This window comes from Cebidichthys violaceus, unplaced genomic scaffold (genome assembly GCF_023349555.1).
Source record: "Cebidichthys violaceus isolate CVI_PGR_0920_01 unplaced genomic scaffold, fCebVio1.0.p SCAF_25, whole genome shotgun sequence".
NCBI lineage: Eukaryota > Metazoa > Chordata > Actinopteri > Perciformes > Stichaeidae > Cebidichthys > Cebidichthys violaceus.
Window position 1 is genome coordinate 4,968,848 of NW_027176428.1, and position 22,753 is coordinate 4,991,600.

Genomic DNA, 22,753 nt, shown 5'->3' on the forward strand with positions numbered 1-22,753 from the left:
CTGTATTCGCTGTGTGGCGATACAGAACACGCGCAAACATGCATTATGTTGCTCTATATCAAGTGTAACCCACATCTTGTAAAAGTCATGTAAATCGGATGCCGTTTGTCATAAAACGCAGATTTCCTTTCGCCAGCAGGTGGCACTGTGAGTATTTGTGAAAATTAGCTTGTAGACATCCTCAGGCCATGAGTGTTATCAAGCATGGAAAGTTTAGGACCGTTTGGAACAAGTTACATCAGCTTTTTTGATGGGGAATCACGTAAAGTAGCCACCCGCTGCGGCTAAGCCATTCAACCAAACGTAAAGCTTTTAACCATTTTTCATCACAAAGGTTCTCAGATTGTAGGCTACTGACCAAATTTGAAGAGGATCAGACAAATTCCCTAGGAGGAGTTTGTTAAAGTATAGCGACTAAAAATTGACAAAAATCTATCAAAAAATGACATAAAAATCTAAATTGCTGACTTCTGGTATGGTTTAGAGCATGGTCCCAAGAGACTTTTCATGAATGAAGGTAATGCAAGTTTCAACCACACTGGCCAAACTTCTGATTTACTTGACGGCCATGTAGGGATTGTTTTCCTGGAGTCTTCTTCAAACGTTGGTACCTCTTGGACCCTGGGCTTATTTTTAGGCCTCTGCTCGCATAGCCATACTAAAATGAGCATAGTTTTGCAACTGCAAGGGCTATTTTAATAGTTTTTTTAGTAAAATAAAGGGAACACTTGTGAGATTTGTTCAGATGTGTAATTATCAGTATATATGTTACTGGCTAAGACTAAATTTAGATGGCACACAGCACAAATTTAAAATTTTCATTTTCACCTAAAAAAAAAAAGCAATTTCAGGATTTTCTTTTACAAATGATGTAGCTGCAAGCTTTAAACCTCTCCCAGATCATAGCACAATATGTTAAGAGTCTCTCTGTAAATTTTTACTTCATTTTTTTACTGATAAAGTGAAGCATTCAAAAGTTAGAGGTTTTAGTAGAGACGTCAGACAAGGTCAGCCAAAATGTAATTTTGTTCCAGCTGTTCCATTGTAATTGTATATACTATATAATTATATATTTCACTTATTTTATCACTAATAGTGTTCAATCTATCCAAATACAACAGTTTGGCATCATTTTGAGAGCCTAAATCCTATCTGAGCTTGTTTCTATGGGACTTTATCATCTGATTACCAGTTTTTTTCTACTATTACTATTTTATTCTTTTCCATATTTTATGGATCATAAATCATTGTATTCAAACATAAACAAAAACATTAAATCTGGTGTTCATAGCAACGAGTCCTTCCATGTCATTCCATGGTGGAGTCCCATGGCAAAGCGTTTTAAGTTTGCCTTTTGAAGAGTCTATATTAATACCTACTTGACGTTTTTGTCCGCATAAATATTTGAGAGTAGCGATGGAGAGATCACTGAACAAAATCACTGAGCAGAACCAAAGAGAGATGCAAATGGCTCTACGTGACGTGCAGTCACCAACGCACGCGGGTGCGACAAATGATACAGTCACCACCGAGGGATCTACGTGACGTGCGGTCACCAACGCGGGTGCGACAAGTAATACAGTCACCACCGAGGGATCTACGTGAATGTTGCTCGGGTGAATTCCATACAAACTGGTTGGCTGTTAGCACTCTCTCTCATCATGCCGGATCGAAATCAACCATGGAATCCGTTCCGCCGCTCTGATGGCGCTTGTGTAACATTATGTATGATACTTCTGATGTTATTGCATATTTTTGCAATATCGTGTGATTAATGAATAATCTCTTAGAGTGGAATGTAATGGTAAAAACATGCATAAACAACTGTGTGTCCTTGCTGTGAACCCGAAACTGGAAATAAATGTATCTTAATAATTTTTAATATTCATGATGAAGCGTCTTCAATGTCATAAGGCTTTCCTTACTAAATTTGAGATTGATCTGGTCAACTGGCTAGGAGGAGTAAATAAAAGTAGAAAATGTGACATTTCCTTTTGCCAGTAGGTGGCGCTATGAGTTATTGAACATTTGTGCTCATTCTTGAATTAGCATCATGCATATGCAGATTGAATAATCAACCTACTTTATTGTTCATGCCGAATGAGGAAAAAAGGAAAAATGGCCGCCACGCCACGTCAAGGTTCTTCCATGAAAACTCACCAATTTGATAAGTTTTCATCACAAAGGCCTGAAGAGCATCCTGACCAAATTTGAGGTTGATCCCATGAATTCTGTAGGAGGAGTTTGTTAAAGTACAAAAGCTGAAAACTGCGTAAAGTGACAAAAAAGCACAACATGGTGGGTTTACTATAGCGCCCCCTAGTGGTTGAATGAAATAAAAAATGTCAGGGTATGTTACATGATGCGATGTGCACATATGCTGGAAATTTGGTGATTTTAGGACAAATGGTTGAGAAGTTGTGTATTTCGATATATAAGCCACACCCCTAAGAAGTTTATTGGTCCATATCTTGTAAACGCAAAGAGATATCAAAAAGCTTTTGATAATTTTTGATGATGTAGATCCAATAATGATTCAGAGCAAATTTGGTATCAATCGAAATCAGCGTGGAGGAGAAGTTTGCAAAAATGTGTTTTTCACAAAATTCAAACTGGCGGAAAATCTAAATAGGCGGGGTTTAAGGATCTGAGAGGCTTCTTTGTAGATCTATCGGAGGTGGACGTGTGTTGAATTTCAAGTAAATTGGACATACTGGCTTAGGGGCGTCGCGGGTCCAAATTCTAGGGGGCGCTAGAGAACCATTTATTTACACACAAATATGCAACCTTTATCAGATGGCTATATACACCAGGCCTGACAAGTGTGCAAAATTTGGTGAGTTTTCGAGTATGGCAAGTCCCCCAAATATGCGCCCGATGTACTATGTGTATTCGAATTTCAATAGGGCCTTTGCGGCCCGACGTTGTCGGTTGCTCGGGCCCTAATTAATACAACAATAACTGATTCAAGGTAACTAGTTGCCAGGTAGAAGTGGGTTGAATGTTTGCCCAGCCAGTGAAAGGGTAAACAAATAAGAAAACTGAGGTAAATTTGTGTCCTCACTACGTTTGACCAGCTTTACATGAAAAATATGTCTGTGTTCTGAGAAATTAGATGGAGACCTACACAACTCAATTTTCTTCACAGCTTGATGGCTGATTTCATGCTTTTTATTATGGATGCCCAAATGAAACAAAATTGATAAAAAGTTAGGAATGAAAATTAAAAAATAGTCATGGAAAATAAAAAAGATAGATACTGAATTAAATAGACAGTGAGTGTTTCAAAATGATGTGTAAAAATGATGACTTAAAGCAAGACTATGTGACTTTTAAATGATATAACACATTCTTCCTCTGACAAAAGCTTTACTTGGTAAGGTAGGACCAAGGGTCTTTTGTTGCTAATATTAGCCAACTTTATCATCAACATGTTCCTCTGTAACTGACAATACTGAGTCAGTTTGTTGACTTTATGACTCTTTCTTCTACCGTTACATTTTCCCCTTTACATTGCTATCTATGGACCAAAATGTATCAGTACTTTAGTTTGAAATGCAAATAATAGAGAAAGGGTTCCTCTAACAGCCATGGCTGTAAATAACCAACAATCTCCAAACACTGGATGAGCAACATGACAGTTTAATTTGATTGATTGCATATTTGTTTGGGAATTTCCATCACTAAAGTGCAAAATTCAACTAATGTAATGTGTGTTGCAATGCTATTAGCAAATGTTGTGGCCCTGTGTCAAAATGCAGTGTAAAGCTCTTGTAAGACTGTGTATCGTCAATATGTTAGTTCACTATGAGCTCACATGACGCATATTTCCAATACAAGTGTGTTTAATCAAAGTACCACAAACCACAACATTATTTTCATACCACAAGAGTATACTGGTTGCACCGGATTTAATGGGAAGGCAGCAGGGTACATACATCCTTCACAGACTGCGATGGAAGGAGGGTCAGTAAACTCCCAACAGTATTTATTTTGCCCTGGGGCCCCTTGACAGGTAAATCTGCATATGGCAATCCCTGGACTCCTTTTTAGAAAGAGAATGCCTCAGGTATTTGCTGTGCTTGTTTACATTTCATAATTTATTCGTTAAAAGATACGGTAAACATCACAAATGCAAAATTCATGTGGATCTCAGGCAGGTAAACTTAGTATCTTACTCTAAATCTCTTCTTCATACTTGCTTTTATCTAATGAATTTTTTGTAACTGGTGGTAAATTGTTGTATCTATTTAAATGATTTTATCTTGATCTTTATTTATTTTTTTAAATCATGTTTTTATTGTAAAGCACAGTTTTTGTTATTATTAGCTGTTGACAGTTTCTTCACACTCCGCCCCCTACAGCTCAACTCTGTTGGGTCGTTCCTTTTCGCGCACTTTAGAGTTCCGACATTTCCAACGGTCCTTGAACGCAGCTTATCTCCTGCTTAGTTAGCACCATGGAAAGAAAAGGTAACGTTGTTGTAACTTACTCCTAAATGCGTTTCACACATAGCTAGTACTTGAAACACACACACACGTTTCTTCAAGACAATTCGCTGGCGATTTATTCTCATAACGGGTTCAACCGCTGTAACAAACAGCGTAACAGCTCGATGAAAAGTAAAAGTGGACCATGCGCTCTGCTGTGTGTGTATGTGTGTTAACAGCATGCTAGCTGTAGCTATCAGACTAACGTTAGCATCTGATCGTGGACAAGTATGCGTCAAAACGTCCACCCGGGTTAGAGTAAAATAATAAGCCACAGTGTCCCCCATTAACACGTATACCAGGACCCGGCCTGATAATGGACAAAAGCATGTTCGATATACACGCTGAAACGCACCACGTTACTGTTAGCAGCTAACTTAAAGCACCTCTTCAAACACCGCCAAGGCCGGTTCACTTAACGTTAGCTTCTGGAGAGGCGTTGACTCAAAGCTAAGTAACCTGCTAGCTCTACGCAGTGTTACTAATGTAACCGATAACTACGAGTTCCATACACCTGCAGCCTCGAACACACCGGGTACTATTCTCTCTAAAATCACGAAATACCCCGTTAACTAATAGCTTTGAGAAACAAAGAGTGTCGTGTTAAGAGGATAAAAAACAGTGAGTTTTAGATATGAGTATTTGCGTTATAACTGTTTTTTCCCCCTATTATTTTAGTACTCGCAATGCAAGCAAGGAAGAAGAGGACAAGGCCAAGGAAACCTGGAAAGAAGTAAGTTGGAAAAACATCCTTGTTATATCACAGGTGACACTCTCAAAGTAGAAGGTTCACTCATGAGCTGCTCAGCTGCATTTTCTTACATGACTCACTCAATAACTCCTCTAATGAGACTAAACCTCCACCTGTCTGTGCTTCAGGAGCAAGACACACACACACACACACACACACACACACACACACACTTATGTATGCGTGTGTATATACACACACATACATAAGTGTGTGTGTATATATATATATATATATATATATATATATACACATACATACACACCCCCATGCTTTGATCCCTCTCATCAGTCTCAACCATCTCACTACCTTCACGCCAGCCCTACTACCTCTTTTTTTCAAGTTCCTCAACAATCTCGACACTTTAATTTAAGGGATCACATAATTAATCTCTTAGCCAAAGATTGTCATCCTTTTCTTTCTTTCTTTTGTTTTTGAATAACTGCATGTCTTGATGCAGCAGTTTCATCGTATCCTAAATGTATAGTCGAAGCTGGAGGACTAATCTTTCCAGCTGTTAGTAAGCTACAGTTTTCTCGTACTTGTTGTGATAAAGTCATTTGAAGTTAATTCCAGGGTTGACTTAGAGCCGGGGTTTTTTCAAAGTCTGTCATCAACTCCCTAACAATGGAGGTACAGACGACTGTCACTGGATTACTTTGACACCTATAAAACACAAATATGTGATGTTTGACAGGCATGTTCTGGAGTTTCAAGGAGCATCTGTTTTCTAGAACTTTTAAGTTTATCTATGAACATTTAGCTTAGGGTTTTAAAATGCCTTAATTGCCTCCATGTGCTGTGTGCCACTGCTGTTGCTCTGACTTCTGATGGTGTTGATAAAATTGACTCATAATCAGGCCAAACTACCATCACTGACTTCCTGTTGTGTTTAGGACACCAGCATGCACCTGTATCATTGTCCCTAGCTGAAATGCATCATTTCTGTCAATAACCATCAAGCAAGAGGCGAGCATCCCCCCCCCCCCCCCTCTCTCTCTCTCTCTCTCTCTCTCTCTCTCTCTCTCTCTCTCTCTCTCTCTCTCTCTCTCTCTCTCTCTCTCTCTCTCTCTCTCTCTCTCTTTCTCTCTTTCCCTTGCGCCGATTACGCTCCTTCCCTCCCTCGCTCTCGTGTTGGTCGCTTTGTTGTGGCTGCTTTAGGACGCAGCAGCCACCGCTCACTTGAATAGACCCAGGGAAGAGGAGAGCAGACCCGGTCCCACAACCGCACCAAGCTTTAAAGCGCCACTCGCTTTCACTTTTTTGTTTAGTACAGACTTGTGTAAGAATAGCTTCAGCTAAGTGTCCTCCGTGTCATGTGGCTCCTGGACTGGATCTTCTCCATCAATACAGCTGTGGTGAAGTTAGCCAGCGGTCTCACGTGCAAGTAAGTAGTGTAATAATAAGTCTCATGTTTAGTGTATGAGAGAGTGGAAGCGAGATTGAAGGAAGACAAAGTGTCCCATGCAGATGTCAGTTTAGAGAGAGTTTGACTGACTTGATTGGCTGATCCATTTTTCATTAAGGAGCAGTTGCTGCTCTGTGAGGTACCTGACTACCCGCTCATGTGTTTTGCTCAGTGTGTGAGGACTGATGTCCCCGGTGGATTTGTGCTGCCAGCTTTTGAAAGAGCTTAACTATTTTTTCACTTTTATTTCTGCATTACAATATATTTGTATGCATCACTTCAGACATGAAACCACTTGTTTTTTTTCCACTAACTTTCTCTGCCTCAGATGTAGTTTTTGGATCACATGTGCACTCAGGAGACTGAACAGGAATAGCCAGCACTGTAGAGTATTTACCAGCGCAGTTGCACTCAATTGTTTTGTGCTTTTATCTTTCCCTCCATAGCCGCAGTTCATTACATAACCCATCAAATCTTTTATCATCTGTGGCCCACTAAAGCTCTGTGTCCCTCCACTTCTCTCTCTTGCCCGTCGTCCTCACCATGCAGTTGCTGAAGCGAAGGTGCTGCAGCACACTCGCTTTCACTTTGTGTGCATTGCACCCTCAGTACAGTTACCTCGTGCTGCCGTTTCATTCTGCTGCTCAGGCACTTGTCATTGATTTTATCTGGAGGGAGGGGAGGAGGAGGACGTTAACTTTTTGGCCACATTCCATCCCCCAAGAGCTCTTTCCTCCTCTGTGCCCTTGTTTGTTTTGCTCCAGAGATGTGATGGGGCTGGATGGGTGGAAACAATACAGCCAGGAGACACTGACACACACTGTCATGTCAGATGTGTGCACTGCAGTGATGGAGATGTCAAGTGGTTGTGGCTCTGTATTACCTTTCAGCCTTCATTGGCCCAGGCTGCAGTTAAACGGACCATTTAATAGGCCCTTTGTGTGAAAGACAGTGTCAGCATCAGCTTATGAAGAGTGGTTTAAAGAGATGTAAAAGTTTGACAAGATATGCAGTGGGATTGTTGTTGTTGTTGGACTAAGTGAGGCTGTAGTTAATCTTTTTGAAAAAGGTCTCTCCTTTTTGTAAGTGTCATGGAACATTGTGTTACTATAGAAATTGTTCTCAGTGCTAACAGTCCGCTGAGGGGGAGGGGGGGGGCTCCCTTCCAGCTTCTAAAATACACTTTTATGTGTAATATGAAGAAAAGCACAGGTGTAACTAATCTACATTCTGTTTAAGGTATAATATGCAACAGTCCAAATGGAACACAAGCGGCAGCTCAGCTTGCAGCCTCTCCAGAATGTCCACCGAACAGCTTCGGTTAAGTTTTATTGTGAAACTGCTTTTTACCGGTTTTATTCACCTGGTCCGTTTATTTTGGAGAGAAGGAGACCTCGATTGCTGATCCATATTGTTGTTTGATTATCGCAGCCGGTCTACAAGTGCTTTAGACTATTCTTTTAAAAAAAAAAACTTTCAACCGCTCTGAAGTCTGTAAACCATCAAACATTTTAAATGTTATACTTTGTTATAGTCACCCGTTAGTTTGTTTTTCCTTGTAATAGCACACCATTCAAATGATAAGGAAATAAAAGATTGCATTGTTATGGATTAAAACACATCTGGTCATTAGTAGTTTTAATAATGCATTATAAACTGCTAGAGGTATTATAATGTGGTTATAATTCCCTTTTTAATATCTATGCTGTTGTGAAAACATCTCCTTCAAACATCTGGATTTATTCAAGTTTCTCACCAACACTACATTTTCCGAGATTACACGTGAGCACATCATAATAACGTTATAATAATTATAATTTTCACTGAACAGAGCCTGAACCTTCTCTCTCCTGCTGATTTAAACACAGACTGGTTGTTTACAATGTAACATTATCAGAGATCGGGGACCAGAAAACCATAAATGCAGATGTCCTGATCGCATATTTTACATAATATCAGTAAAACTTAGTTTCACACTGTGCTGGTTAACGTTACACTGTGTAATTAATCTACGAGAGGGGATCCGTACCGATGACTGATCAACAGTGGTCCATTACACTATTATTACTGACAAAAGCATGAATGACTAACACCAACAGATTGGTACTTGATCCACATAATGAAGCACTTGGTGGGCCTTAACATTGACTCTGAATGAAGCGTTTATTCAAATCTGCAGCTCTTCACCAACCTTTTTAAAGCACAAACATAAGTATGAATTTAATATTCACTATTGAAAATTGAAATGGAGCCATGACAGTGATTCCTTTGAGAGGGTGGTCATACATTTGGGACATGCCTCTGGTTGTAGGGGGGTTGTCCTCTGTGCAGCGGGGGCTTGTGTACCAATTGAAAAACAAAAACAAACCGTATGTTTCATTGCCTCAAGCATGGATTTATATTATGGATTCCCTTCTGATTCCTCTCCTACATCTAGTGGTACAGATCGTCTTGGTTGTGATAACATGAGGAGCAACGTAACGCGTGTACAACAAGCAGGAATGGTGTTGTTTTGGTCAGACGAGGAGGAAGGGAGGGGGCTGATGTCGTCCCTCACCTGCAATGCAGTGCTGGGCTGCATCAGCCAATCATGTCCCAGCTGTCAGTGAAGGGGGCCGGCCCAATGGCTGACGACAGCCAAGGAGAGTTCTCGGTCAGAGAGAGAGAGAGAGAGAGAGAGAGAGAGAGAGAGAGAGAGAGAGAGAGAGAGAGAGAGAGAGAGAGAGAGAGAGAGAGAGAGAGAGAGAGAGAGAGCTCCAGGACTCCGTCTCAGTGTTCAGCCTGCAGCAGAGCCCCCACATTCCTCCTCTTCTTCCTCTCCTCTCTGCACCAGTCTTCCCACCACTCTTTTCCACCCTCTTTCGCCTCTTCTCATTCTGTCTGCTCCCCCTTTCCTCTGCAAATCTCTGCTTTTCACTTGTCAGCACTGATTGTGCTCTCCTCCTCCACTCTACTTTTCACCTCCCATCCTCCTTTACCTTCTTTTGGTCCTTTTTTTTTTTTTTTTTTTCTCTGTCCCGGCGGATGGAGTGAGAAGGTTTTTTGACATCTCCACTCTCTCCTGTCCTGCTCTCCATCTCCATCACGTCCCATGGGCATCCGTGCATCTGCCAGGTAGGAACAGGGTGTGTGTGTGTGTGTGTGTGTGTGTGTGTGTGTGTGTGTGTGTGTGTGTGTGTGTGTGTGTGTGTGTGTGTGTGTGTGTGTGTGTGTGTGTGTGAGAGAGAGTTTAGGCAGGCATCACAATCAGTTAGAGGTTTGTTTTAAGGCTCCGGGTGTTCAGAGTGTTGAAGAAGTCCGTGAATTGTCCGGCTTTTTGCTCAAGTTCACGTTGTCTGGCCATCAGAGGGCATTGAACCGTCTGACTGTCGATGTACCGCAGTGAGGAAAAAACTTGAATGCACAATCTTGAAGGGCCCTGCTGTCTTTTGGCATTAAATGTGAGAATGCTCATGTTTGTTTCAATTTGTAGTTTGTAAAAGTCATGTCAGTATTTTTCCTTTTTTTTTTAATCTTATCAACATCCCTAACCTCCACCATTCTGTCCCTCCATCTATTTTTTGCTCTCTAATTACTAAAAATAGTAGTAGTTGTCCTGGGATCAAATTTGTCACTTTTTAAGCTTAATCCTTTATATTTTTTAAGAGATTTTAGCCAACAAAAATGTAACATTTTGGTGTATAGTTATCAACAACCATAAACATTTTTTTAGAGTTTAGGAAAACACTTTAGATTTGAGTCTTTTGTTCCTCAATATATGAGTCAAATGTAAACATTGTGAACAGTTTGGTCTTGTTTTATTCAAGACAAAGTATTTGAACCTTTTCATAGCCATCATCACCTGACATTAGCCGGACCACAAAAATCTACAATATATATTCAGTATCTAGTCTGTTCCTTCAATGCAGCAGGTGCTGCAGAGAGGTTTTCAATGACCAACATTCAATGACCTAGATCAACCTGATTCTTTGTAAAAATGCTTTTTCAATACATGTCAATGGTTATCTTATCACTTTTATTTCATATGTTTTGTATCAATAACAATTCAGTCAGTCAGGAGACTGACCTCACAGTGTTCTGATATGTTTGCACACTGTGCATGCGAGTAAATGAATAAATGTAGTTATTGTTTTCACTTTTCCCACACCGTGTGTGGGCTGACAAAGTTCTTGCTGAAATTGCTTCAGCCACAATCTCAATGAGGCCCAGAGAAAGACTGGAGGCCACACACGTGTCTTTAAGTAATATTAGTTAATGAGAACACAAAACCTAAAATCACTGAAGCAGTTTTTGTGTCTCGTCTCTACAATGGTGCTGTCGAAACACACGGAGCCCCAAACATTATTTTTAGTTGAAAACATTCTGAGCAAATATAAAACCCAATGTGTGCACACTGCAGTCACACCTTTTTCTTTTGAGAGAAAAATCTCACAGCAGATGGGTGAATATGTAGAAGCATAATCACAGAATGAATAATTTTAATCTTTCTTGTCTCAGCTTTTTCTCCGAGGAAGATTCCTCCTACACAGTCAGATATATCAGCAGGCCAGTATGATTGGTTGGTATCTGTATTATTGCAGACATACCACTTACAGCTTATAAATTCATGTTGGCAGATATCCAAACAGAGGTTGCAGTACATGTTTTGTTTGCTGTATTTTATACATATTTATTCTGTAATGTTGATATTGGTGTCAGCGTTAACAACTCTAAATCCTTAATTTGACTTACTTGAACTCTGAGCCCTTTCTTGTCAAATCTGTAAAATACTAACCTTGTTCCTGAGGAACGGTAACAAACCGCTGAGTTCTGCAGTTCTGAACGTGACACAGCATTGTAAGCAGGAAGGGATTCATCCAAAAATGTTCCTTCGTCTTCTGTTGCTTAGACGTAAGCCGATGAACTGATTAACTAGACATGCTAATCCTAATGACATTTAACTCTGTTTGCAAGCACATCCCAACAAAGTACCATTAGCCAAAGCAATCAAACTGATTTCTTTTTTCTATTTCCAGTGTCACATTTTAGAAGAAATGGCAATAAACCCATTTCCGAGTGAACTGTTTTCTTCTGAGGGTATGTCAGCTGCTCAGACCCTCTCATAGCTTAAGAGATAATGTGACTTGCTTTAATTAGCTCCAAATCCTCCACAGCACCGTGCGGTGTTTACTGTTTGACTTGGTATTTTAAACCCAAACACCAAGTCCAAATGTAGCACACAGGCCTGATGTGCACCGTAAATGAATCCCATTAGGAAAATAAGAGATTTTGCATGCAAGACCGCAATATAGTGAAGTAAACATTGATTGGCTTACAGGGGACGCTGACGAGTTTCTTTGGCTGTTACTGATTGGTTGAAGGGTGTCATACAGTTTATTAATTGGTGATATATGATGATTGTAACTGATTGTGGTTTGGATCAGTGGGAGAGACGGTGACTTCTTTCAGCACCATGGACAGCACCAAGAAGATAGTTGGTATAACAAACCTTAAGCTATTCAGTTTGTCCAGAAACAAGTCATTTACTTAGGACCAGATGATGATCTATGACAATAATTAGACTTAATAACTGACTCGGGTAGCTTATGTAGTGATCCTAGTTCATAGTATCTGCTGGCTGGATTCTCTCCTCAGGAGAATCTGGTTGTAGTTACATGCTGCAGGAGCCTCTTGTTTTACTTGTTTGATTTGTAGCTTGAATCCTGTGTGTCCTTTCTTTTATAGAAACAAACACGGTCTCTGTTGCTCTCCAATGAGCTTGTCCTGTAACTAAATAATGAATTCCACTTTGTTCAGATTCACACAACGCGACATGCTCGCTTAAACACCGTGCAATCACCATCAGTTATTCAACAATACCGTTAATGTTTAATGGTATTAGGTCTCATTTGAACGAGGCTTATTGTTCAATACCATTTAGTTCTGTGATGATGCTGCAGCTTTCCTAGTTTGGTTTTGAAAAAACCAAACTACGTACTTCCTACCCATCCATTGGTGCTCATTGTGTAGCCGACTGACACCGATTCATGAGCTTTAAAGCAGAAGTTTTTCTCATCCACTCTGTTTTTCAGTGAATTAAAACTCCGTGTTTCAGTGAACTTTCACGGGTGACCAGTGTTTTTGTACCAGGCTTCAAAGAGAAAATATAGGGACTGACATTTTCTGGTATTTTAAATTGTTTAAAGGTTTTCTGTAGTTATGTTCTTGAAGTTGCTTCAAATGTCTAAACATGATGACACAACAATGAACAAAGTACTAATGAATAAGGTGTTATTAAGTGCTGGTATATAGTCCTATATCAGTGAAAGACACTTTATTGATCTTCAGTTTTAATAGCTTGGTGCCCTGATCTCAGGTGTCACTCCCCGTCGCATTAAAAGCATCTTTTCTGTTTGACCATCTTGGAAAAAAGTCGTTTTTGTTCTCACTTTCTCCTGTCTCTTCGTGCTTACGTGGCTGTTATTACCGAAATAGGCAGGCTCTTGACTTTTGCTTGCTTGTACTTTTGTTGATACACCAATTTATTCATCCATCCACTATATCGCTACCATTCTGTAAGTTTTCTTTCATAGAACTCTTTGCCTCTGAAACAACAGTTCCTCTTTCCTCTGTGTCGTATGATTTCTGTTATTCTCTGAGGCAATCGGTCGTCTTTCACCCTTTCCCCCCAGCTGTCACCCTCCCTCCCTTTTGCACTTCCATCCTTCCTCGCTGTCATTTTATGTTCCTGTCTTGTCTTTTTGATTTCTTCTCTCCATTACCGCCCCTCTCCCTGTATTCCCCACTCAGACCAGAGCCTCATGGTCGTGGGGAACGCTCTCAGCCGGGCCAAGCAGACTCTCCGCTCCCAGAGCAGGACGAGGAGATCCTGGGCTCTGATGACGATGAGCAGGAGGACCCCAACGATTACTGCAGGGGTAGGAGTTGTGTATATATCCTAGTATTGTCATATATTTTAGCGATTTTATACATTACTGTGGATAAAGTATGACTATATATCTCATTTGAAGACAAACTAAATGTGTGTTTTTTTGTGGGCATGTTAATATGTGTAAAAACAATTTTCTCTCAAATCCACTTTGATTCATGTTAATACACACACTGTCGTATGCAAACACTCAACATACAATAATGAAACAGCGTTGTTTGAATGTATCTGCATTGTTCTTGGGTCAGGTGGATATCACCATGTGAAGATTGGAGATCTGTTCCACGGGAGGTACCATGTGATCCGAAAGCTGGGCTGGGGGCACTTCTCCACTGTGTGGCTGGCCTGGGACATCCAGTAAGTTTGGCTGCTAAACTTGTGAAATTTAGACGGTGATATATAAGAAGGGCCACGGATTTTAGCTATGCTGCCTATAAATGAGATATTTAAAGATTATACACTCTAGTACAGAGGTCTTCAACATGGGGTCCGCCACCCCTAGGGGGTCCGCGGAGGTACTACAGGGGGTTTGCAAAATATTTGGTTGATTAGACAAATTTTTACATTTTTTTTTTCCTCTCCAAACATGAATCTGTCCATTATTTTAATAGTTCAGTATTGTATGCAAGATAACGGGTATGTTTATGCATAGCAGTGGCACTAATAGGCCATCACTCATATTCGTTTCCACATTTATATTTAAAATATAAACGTCAATTTGAATAGCTTGTATGCATGATTATCATACAAGGTATGTTTCTAAATGGCAATGGCACGGCCACCCTACTCACTGTACCTTGCACATGTTTAAAATAATAACATGAATATATGAACCTGTGTATTATTTGAATAGCTTAGTATTGAATGCACAATAACAAGGTATGTTTATACATGGCACTAGACCCAGTTTAATACAAAACACTATTTTATACAATATATATAGTAGGGGGTCCCTGCTCCATCTCTCTATCAGTTTGGGGGTCCTTGGCCTGAAAAACATTGAAGACCCCTGCTCTAGAATTATCTAAACCTGAATAGTACAGTTGTGGTCAAAAGTTTACATACACTTGTAAAGAACATAATGTCATGGCTCTCTTGAGTTTCCAGTTATTTCTACAACTCTGATTTTTCTCTGATAGAGTGATTGGAACAGATACTTCTTTGTCACAAAAAACATTCATGAAGTTTGGTTCTTTCATGACTTTATTATGGGTTTTAACAGAAAAAGTGACAAAATCTGCTGGGTCAAAAATATACATACAGCAACATGAATTAGCAATTTTGGTGACTTAGAAAGTTGTGTCAATGAAATGAGCTTCATAGCATGGCCTCTTAACTTCTTGTGAGTGATTATGAGTGACTACAGCTGGTGACTTCTCTGAGGCCATTTAAATAGGGCTCATTGGATACAAATGCCCACAAACGCTACAATGGGAAAGTCAAAGGAGCTCAGCATGGATCTGAAAAAGCGAATCATTGACTTCAACAAGTCAGGAAAGTCACTTGGAGCCATTTCAAAGCAGCTGCAGGTCCCAAGAGCAACAGTGCAAACAATTGTTTGTAAGTATAAAGTGCATGGCACTGTTTTGTCACTGCCACGATCAGGAAGAAAACGCAAGCTATCACCTGCTGCTGAGAGAAAATTGGTCAGGAGGGTGAAGAGTCAACCGAGAACCACCAAAAAGCAGATCTGCCAAGAATTAGAAGCTGCTGGAACACAGGTGTCAGTGTCCACAGTCAAGCGTGTTTTGCATCTCCATGGACTGAGAGGCTGCCGTGCAAGAAGGAAGCCCTTGCTCCAAAAGCGGCACCTTAAGGCTCGACTGAAGTTTGCTGCTGATCACATGGACAAAGATAAGACCTTCTGGAGGAAAGTTCTGTGGTCAGACGAAACAAAAATCGAGCTGTTTGGCCACAATGCCCAGCAATATGTTTGGAGGAGAAAAGGTGAGGCCTTTAACCCCAAGAACACCATGCCTACCGTCAAGCACGGTGGTGGTAGTATTATGCTGTGGGGCTGTTTTGCTGCCAATGGAACTGGTGCTTTACAGAGAGTAAATGGGATAATGAAGAAGGAGGATTACCTTCAAATTCTTCAAGATAACCTAAAATCATCAGCCCGAAGGTTGGGTCTTGGGCGCAGTTGGGTGTTCCAACAGGACAATGACCCCAAACACGCATCAAAAGTGGTAATGGAATGGCTAAATCAGGTTAGAATTAGGGTTTTAGAATGGCCTTCCCAAAGTCCTGACTTAAAATCCCATTGAGAACATGTGGACAATGCTGAAGAAACAAGTCCATGTCAGAAAGCCATCAAATTTAACTGAACTGCACCAATTCTGTCAAGAGGAGTGGTCAAAGATTCAACGAGAAGCTTGTGGATGGCTACCAAAAGCGCCTAATTGAAGTGAAAATGGCCAAGGGACATGTAATCAAATATTAGCACTGCTGTATGTATATTTTTGACCCAGCAGATTTGATCACTTTTTCTGTTAACCCATAATAAAGTCATGAAAGAACCAAACTTCATGAATGTTTTTTTGTGACAAAGAAGTATCTGTTCCAATCACTCTATCAGAGAAAAATCAGAGTTGTAGAAATAACGGGGAAACTCAAGAGAGCCATGACATTATGTTCTTTACAAGTGTATGTAAACTTTTGACCACAACTGTATGTATTGAGTATCATGTTACAATTACAACAAGTCCATGTGGTTGAGTTAAATCCTTGTGTTTTTTTTTAGGGAGAAGCGCTTTGTGGCCATGAAGGTTGTGAAAAGTGCTGAGCATTACACAGAGACGGCTCTGGATGAGATCAAGCTGCTCAAATCTGTAAGGCACACATTCACCACAACATGAATGTTTTCACACAGTCCAGTGATTCCAGTGTCCACTACTTTCACAACCCTCTGCGTGTTTTCCAGGTGAGAAACACAGATCCTAGTGACCCCAGCAGAGAGAAAGTGGTGCAGCTTCTAGACGACTTCAAAATCTCTGGAATGAATGGCACTCGTATCCTTGTGCTGTTCATGTGATCCTAAAATCCAGAAATTCCCTTTTCAATTCCTTTTATATGCTCACACATCTAATTAGAGTGTGAATGATTGATACAGCGATACATTCAATATTATTGTCCACTTTTAATGTCACGTTTTATCAAGCAATTTCTTCTTGATAAGCTGAACTGTGTCCTTTTTGAAATGGCGCATACTAATTATTTTCTGGCTTTGTCAACCAATAGTTAACATTGTAGAGGGTTTTCTGGGGGCTGTCATTCTGCAAAGGAAGGGAACAGTGCAACAACAGGAACTTACATGTGATGGTTTGGACGTACTGATTACACTCATTCCAGGCCAAATAGCCAGTTTAATGTTGAACAATCCAAGGGTACGACTGCATCTCCTCAGGCCAGGCATTCATTTAGCTCATCCTTGATATTGTGCTTGAGGGCCACATTTGTCTGTATTACTTTTAAAAGGTAAGCATATCTGAGCGAGAGTTCTGCCAGAATTACCATTTGAGTGCCAGTCATTTGCAGTCTATACTCTCCTGCGTTTTTATGACAGATTCACGCTCCGCCCGGCTGTTAGTGGTTCACAGATGTTCATCTGACGTTCGGCTAGCTGTGTGCCTTGGCACGTCTTTAAGTGTCCCAGTCCCCCGATATATCAACACTCGCTCCATCCCCGTCTCAGGCAACTCGCCCAGACATAACTCAACCACTGTAGAAATCTATGAGGAGTGGCATTGTATTATTCCTTGACCGTGCATTTCTTCAGATGTGTGCATGGTATTTGAGGTGCTGGGCTACCACCTACTGAAGTGGATCATCAAGTCGAATTATCAAGGCCTGCCCCTCCCCTGTGTTAAAAGCATCATACAACAGGTACTGTACAGCTGCACCCAAACTATCTATAAAATATCACTTAGGAAAAAATTGTCATTTCTTTTTTTGGACTCTGGATTGCATTATTCATAAACTGTCTCTTTTGTGAGCTTTTTCATGAAGCAGTAGACGCATCAGAAATATTTGGTTCATTCAGGTGTAAGATCACAGAAAACTTGATGGGTTGAAAATGTATGTATTGAACTCCGAAACATCCGTCGTTTTGACACTCCTGACCTTTCTGCATTGCAGGTTCTGCAGGGTTTAGACTACCTCCACACCAAGTGTAAGATCATCCACACAGACATCAAGCCAGAGAACATTCTGCTGACCGTCAACGAGCCCTACATCAAGAAAATGGCCGCTGAAGCTACTCAGTGGCAGAAGACTGGTGCTGCGCCTCCCTCGGGTTCTGCAGGTTACAACCTTTCTCCTCCTCAGCAGCTTTTGTGGTTTGATCGGCATGTTGCTGACATCGAAGAGGTTTGCTGTCAGCAGGTCCAATGCTTTTCACTGTTTGACTGACATTTTACTTACAATAATTATGAGCAATTATCCTCAAGTATTGCCATTAACACAACTATAATCATAGTGTCTTGTGTGTGTGAGATGTAAGCTTTGAGACACTTTAAAGCATGTGGAAGTTTCTAATAAAAGAATGACGCTTAGCTGTCTATCAGTATGAGTCACCACTGGACTGTGTCACTCCTGCTGAGCCGGGTGCCGCTGCAGAGACGGTCTATTACTACAGCTCAGTGTGAATCATCCCAGCCACCCGAACAGAATACTAATTATAGAGAGGCAAAGGATTTGCCACATATGTTGCTCATAAATGTAATCCCTTTTGATTTGTTTTCTGTCTCCTACAGTGAGTACAGCCCCAGCACCCAAACCAGTAAGTTATGTTTAGTTTTTTACTTATTCGAGTGACTTGAATACAAGTTAAGTCAGAACACAAGCTGAGATGTTTTTCCTCTCCACTTGATTCTCTTTTCCAAGATGGCCAAAATGTCAAAGAACAAAAAGAAGAAGATGAAGAAGAAGCAGAAGAAGCAGGCAGAGATGCTGGAGAAGAGGATCCAGGAGATGGAGGGAGAAGCTAATGAAGGAGAAGAGGAGGATGACGAGGAGACGACAACAGAGGCCACCGAAGATACGACTTCATCAGCCACCCTCTCTATGTCTGCCACGCTGCAGGACATCGCTAACCATACTGTCACAGGTGAATGAGATGGAGGACAGCGCATAACTGTTAAAGTCCAAATGTTTGTATTAATTTATCGTTCTAAAAGCTCTGTATTTTACCACAGACCCGACTCCCGATGAGCAGCCCCAGCAGACACCAGAGGTCAGTGAACGGACAGAGAATGCGGCCGAGAACGGGACGGAGGTGAAATGCAACGGTCACGCTTCCACACCAGAGGACGACACCAGTCTAGAGGTACAAGGGACCAAGCAGTCGACAGAGGAGCAGGAAGACCAACAGAACGCAAACCAGCCAGACAGTAACACAGAGACCCAGGACACGTTAAGTAACAAAGAAGAGCATCAGATCTGTAACGGTACACCCGGGGACGCCGACCTGCAGCAGCTCCCGGCCTCGCTCAGCCCAGACTCTGTCACTGTAGAGCTGAAGGAGGGAGACGAGGAGGACAAGAAGGGGGAGGAGATGGACACTCAAGGGGAGACCAAAAGAGGAGAGGAAGAAGAAGAAGACAGCCAAGAGGGTTAGTTAAACCAAATGTAGGGTGATACAGTATATACTCTATGATGTAAGAGTGGCCTGGACAGTTTTTAGTAAGAGCTGGGGGTGAACACACTGCATCAGAAAAGAGGTTGGCGTCTACACAATGCCATCCCAGACATTTGCTTGTAAAAATTTAAATATAATCCTTGGATTTTTATTCCTAATTGTTGGAATGACCCAGTGTACTTATGAGCATTCTGCCAGTTTAGACTTTCTCGGTCGACTCCCGTGTTTCTATATTTGTTGGCCATTTTTTGCCTGCTTCTCCATCTCACCCTTCTCTGTCCCTGTCTCCCTCTACTCTCTTTAACAGGAGCATCAGGCAATATGTTAGTGAACCCCCTGGAGCCTTTTAACGCTGACAAGCTGCAGGTTAAGATCGCTGACCTCGGCAACGCCTGCTGGGTGGTGAGTGCAAATTTACATTAGCACTTTTAATTTTTCAATGAATCGCTCTCGTTGCGCCCTTGAAAGATTTATTGACAGTGAAGATTACCTGAGCTTTTAATCTTTCGTAAACACCTGCTCAGTTATTTCTTTGTGCCTCAGCAGTCAGGATTTCTTGCTCTTCTTCCTGCAGAACAAACATTTCACAGATGACATCCAGACGCGGCAGTATCGTTCTCTTGAGGTGCTGACAGGAACCGGCTACAGCACACCGGCAGACATCTGGAGCACAGCCTGCATGGTAGCACAGTCACAAACACCCAGCGCACCTGCACAACTACGAAGGAATTACCACTAAATGAAATCTTTAACGCTGATCGGAAAGATCAACTGTAAAGTTATTTAAAAGCTTTGAGCCTGTGGAGTTTCTATCAATACCAAGCTCAGTTTTGTTAAGTTCATTTGTCATCAAAACACATTGCGTGTATTCTCGGCTGAAATGTGTATCGTGTGCATATGCATGAGCCCATAGGACATTAGGATATAAGATACAGACAGTCTGGGATTCTGATCATCACAATATTAGTCAAAAGCTCCTGTAACCCTTTTCTTAACAGGACAGCTTACACTTGTGCGCCCACACACATGGCTGTGTGCATGTATACACACGTATTGTAAGATAAGCCAGTATCAGTGAACACAGGAGAAGGTTTCTGAAACTCAGAATACATCCCAAACCTCAAAATGTGAAGGGTTGGGACCACGTCGACACAAACTAGCTTGCTTTAAGATATACAGAAGTCAGGGAATCCACATCTTGACCTCATTGACCACACTAATGCACTTATTTGATTAAACCTATACATCTGACGGTTATTAAGTTCATGCGTGTATGTTTTTTAATCCTCAGGCCTTCGAGCTCGCCACCGGAGATTATCTGTTTGAACCCCACTCTGGAGAAGACTACTCCAGAGATGAAGGTCAGTGTCTGCTTCCCCTGAGACATCCTTTTTTTAACTCGAGAGTTATTCCAATAACCAAGATACGCTGACATGAGTGTGAATGCCCGGTTAACATGGGGAGTCGTAGACTTTGTGATGTAAATTCTACAGACTCCACTTCTTCAGACCTTCATTTGAAAGCGTTGTGTTTCCCTCGGTGCTTCATCAGCTGTGTTTGCTCGTCTCTCTGCCTCCTTGTAGATCACATAGCGCTAATCATCGAGCTGCTAGGTAAAGTTCCCCGGAAGCTGATCCTGGCAGGCAAATACTCCAAGGAGTTTTTCACCAAGAAAGGTAAACACACCCGCCCTACCAGCAGCTGTCTGCTGCAGCTAGATCCAGTTCATCCTTTAAAAGACGCTCAGGTATTTGGTGCAAAAGTTACTTTTGCAGGCGGCGCACCAAGAAGGCTCAAGGGAACAGCCATCTGCTCAGTTATGAGGGCAGGACTTCCAAATGAAATATAGTGCAGCTGTTTCCAGTTCATAGAGGGGGTGCAGTGGGTTTACGCTAACCAAAACACTCTTTATTAATACATCACTATATTTTTGCATCTTAAATAGGTAATACGCTAACATTGAGCATTGTAATCATTGAAATGTAACGTTTTCTCTCAGGCGATCTGCGTCACATCACCAAGCTGAAACCGTGGGGTTTATTCGACGTGTTGGTAGAAAAGTACGAGTGGTCCAAAGACGAGGCGCACACCTTCAGCACCTTCCTGCTGCCCATGCTGGACTTGGTGCCCGAAAGGAGGGCCACCGCGGCCCAGTGCCTCTCCCACCCATGGCTCACATCCTAGAGGCCGGCCGTGCACACCTCCGCCCTCATCTTGTAAAGGGATAAGTTAGGTTTGAAGATCCTGGGCTTGAAAACATCCAAGTAAACAAACACGTTCATGTCTGCAAGACCCTGTGACTGCATCGTGCCTGCATCCTCCCGTCGTGGCTCTCGGAGGCTTCCCACACACACACACACACATACACACTTTCACAGTAAAAAGAGACTGCTGCCGAGTCTCGGCCCTGTTTTGGATTACACTGGTGACTTCCTATATTTATGGCTCTTTTTTTCTGGCTGTATAGGACTTATTGACGTTGCCCTCTTTTCTTTTTTTTCTTTTTTTTTTTCTGAGCTCTTTCTGTGCAGCACATTTTTTTCTGTATTTTTAGCTATAGATAATGGACTGATGGTCAGATTTAAAAGGAGGTTGCACTTGTCTACAAATGCAGAAAAGGGCAGGATTATAACAAACATCAAAACTACATACTGTTATCATTTAAGGTTATTAATAAGCCAAATCTGTCATTGTTTGCCAGTCGTCTTGTTAGCCGTGCCAGCTTTTTATGCCTTTGACTGTCATGTGTGCAAAGTGCTCAATAATAAGTGTGTAACGCTAACAGCCCTGATGAGAGACTAGTAACATTCTTAGCTCTATTAAGTTAGCTTTATCCTCAAAAGCTTTTGTACATTTGTATACTGGCAGAACTACACGATTGGAAAGCATAAATGTTAAGGTCATGAATCGCACACTATTTTTTCAGGAAAACCAAACTGTAATCTCATTTTCTAGTGTTACTGCTAGTTTCAGCATCACCTTATGTGTTCTTTTAAAAAGCACTTAAATACAGAAAATTATGTGAAAAAGATTCCGATGTTTCATACCAGGATCATATAACGTATCCCACATTAACAGTCAAATCAAACTTCATGTGGATCCACGTCCAGTGTGCACCAAAGAGTTGGCCTCCCTCTCTGCTCTATATGTTGAAGGCACAAGGTTTGGGCATTTTTTTAAACACTTTTTGGCAATGCCTTGAGGAATGTTCAGGTGATATCCAGTGAAACTGAAGCTGTGTCGAGTGTTTCCACTTTACACGGAAGTGTTGGATTTGGAAATAGATTGTACTAAAAACAAATGCTGTAATCATTCTTTGACTCTTCTTAAAACCATTTTGCTTGTTTTGTTTTTTTCTACAAAGTCTCTTCTCCCTCTGTCCATGTCTCCGCTCTTAATCTGTAGGTAATAAAAATAAACATTTTTCAAAATTTAACTAGATCATATTTGCCATTGCAGTGTTTCCATCCTGACGCACATAAATATGCAGGGATATAAATCCCCAAAGTTTCTGTTATTAACATAATGCATCATCAGG

The 22,753-nt window shown here is 41.2% G+C and overlaps 1 protein-coding gene across 2 annotated transcripts; it reads left to right on the forward strand.

Moving 5' to 3' along the window:
• Window positions 1-4,410: 4,410 nt before the first annotated feature.
• Window positions 4,411-22,651, forward strand: srpk1b (SRSF protein kinase 1b). 2 transcript variants are annotated; one of them, XM_068720137.1, is made up of 16 exons: window positions 4,411-4,472; window positions 5,169-5,223; window positions 13,439-13,566; window positions 13,826-13,934; window positions 16,321-16,408; window positions 16,501-16,588; window positions 17,356-17,462; window positions 17,715-17,880; window positions 18,332-18,357; window positions 18,462-18,684; window positions 18,773-19,189; window positions 19,523-19,617; window positions 19,790-19,897; window positions 20,507-20,576; window positions 20,799-20,891; window positions 21,215-22,651. In XM_068720137.1, exons 1-16 carry the CDS (start codon window positions 4,460-4,462, stop codon window positions 21,397-21,399), a joined length of 1,971 nt encoding a protein of 656 aa, XP_068576238.1. In that variant the 5' UTR covers window positions 4,411-4,459; the 3' UTR covers window positions 21,400-22,651. The 2 variants fall into 2 exon arrangements, with proteins under 2 accessions (XP_068576238.1, XP_068576239.1); XM_068720138.1 differs by lacking the exons at window positions 4,411-4,472; window positions 5,169-5,223 and adding an exon at window positions 9,448-9,763.
• The last annotated feature ends 102 nt before the right edge of the window (window positions 22,652-22,753 follow it).

Coding starts and splice junctions, on each gene's coding strand:
- srpk1b (XM_068720137.1), top strand. Junction 17,881..18,331: donor GCCTCCCTCGGGTTCTGCAG/GTTACAACCTTT, acceptor TGTCTCCTACAG/TGAGTACAGCCCCAGCACCC. Junction 18,358..18,461: donor CAGCCCCAGCACCCAAACCA/GTAAGTTATGTT, acceptor CTCTTTTCCAAG/ATGGCCAAAATGTCAAAGAA.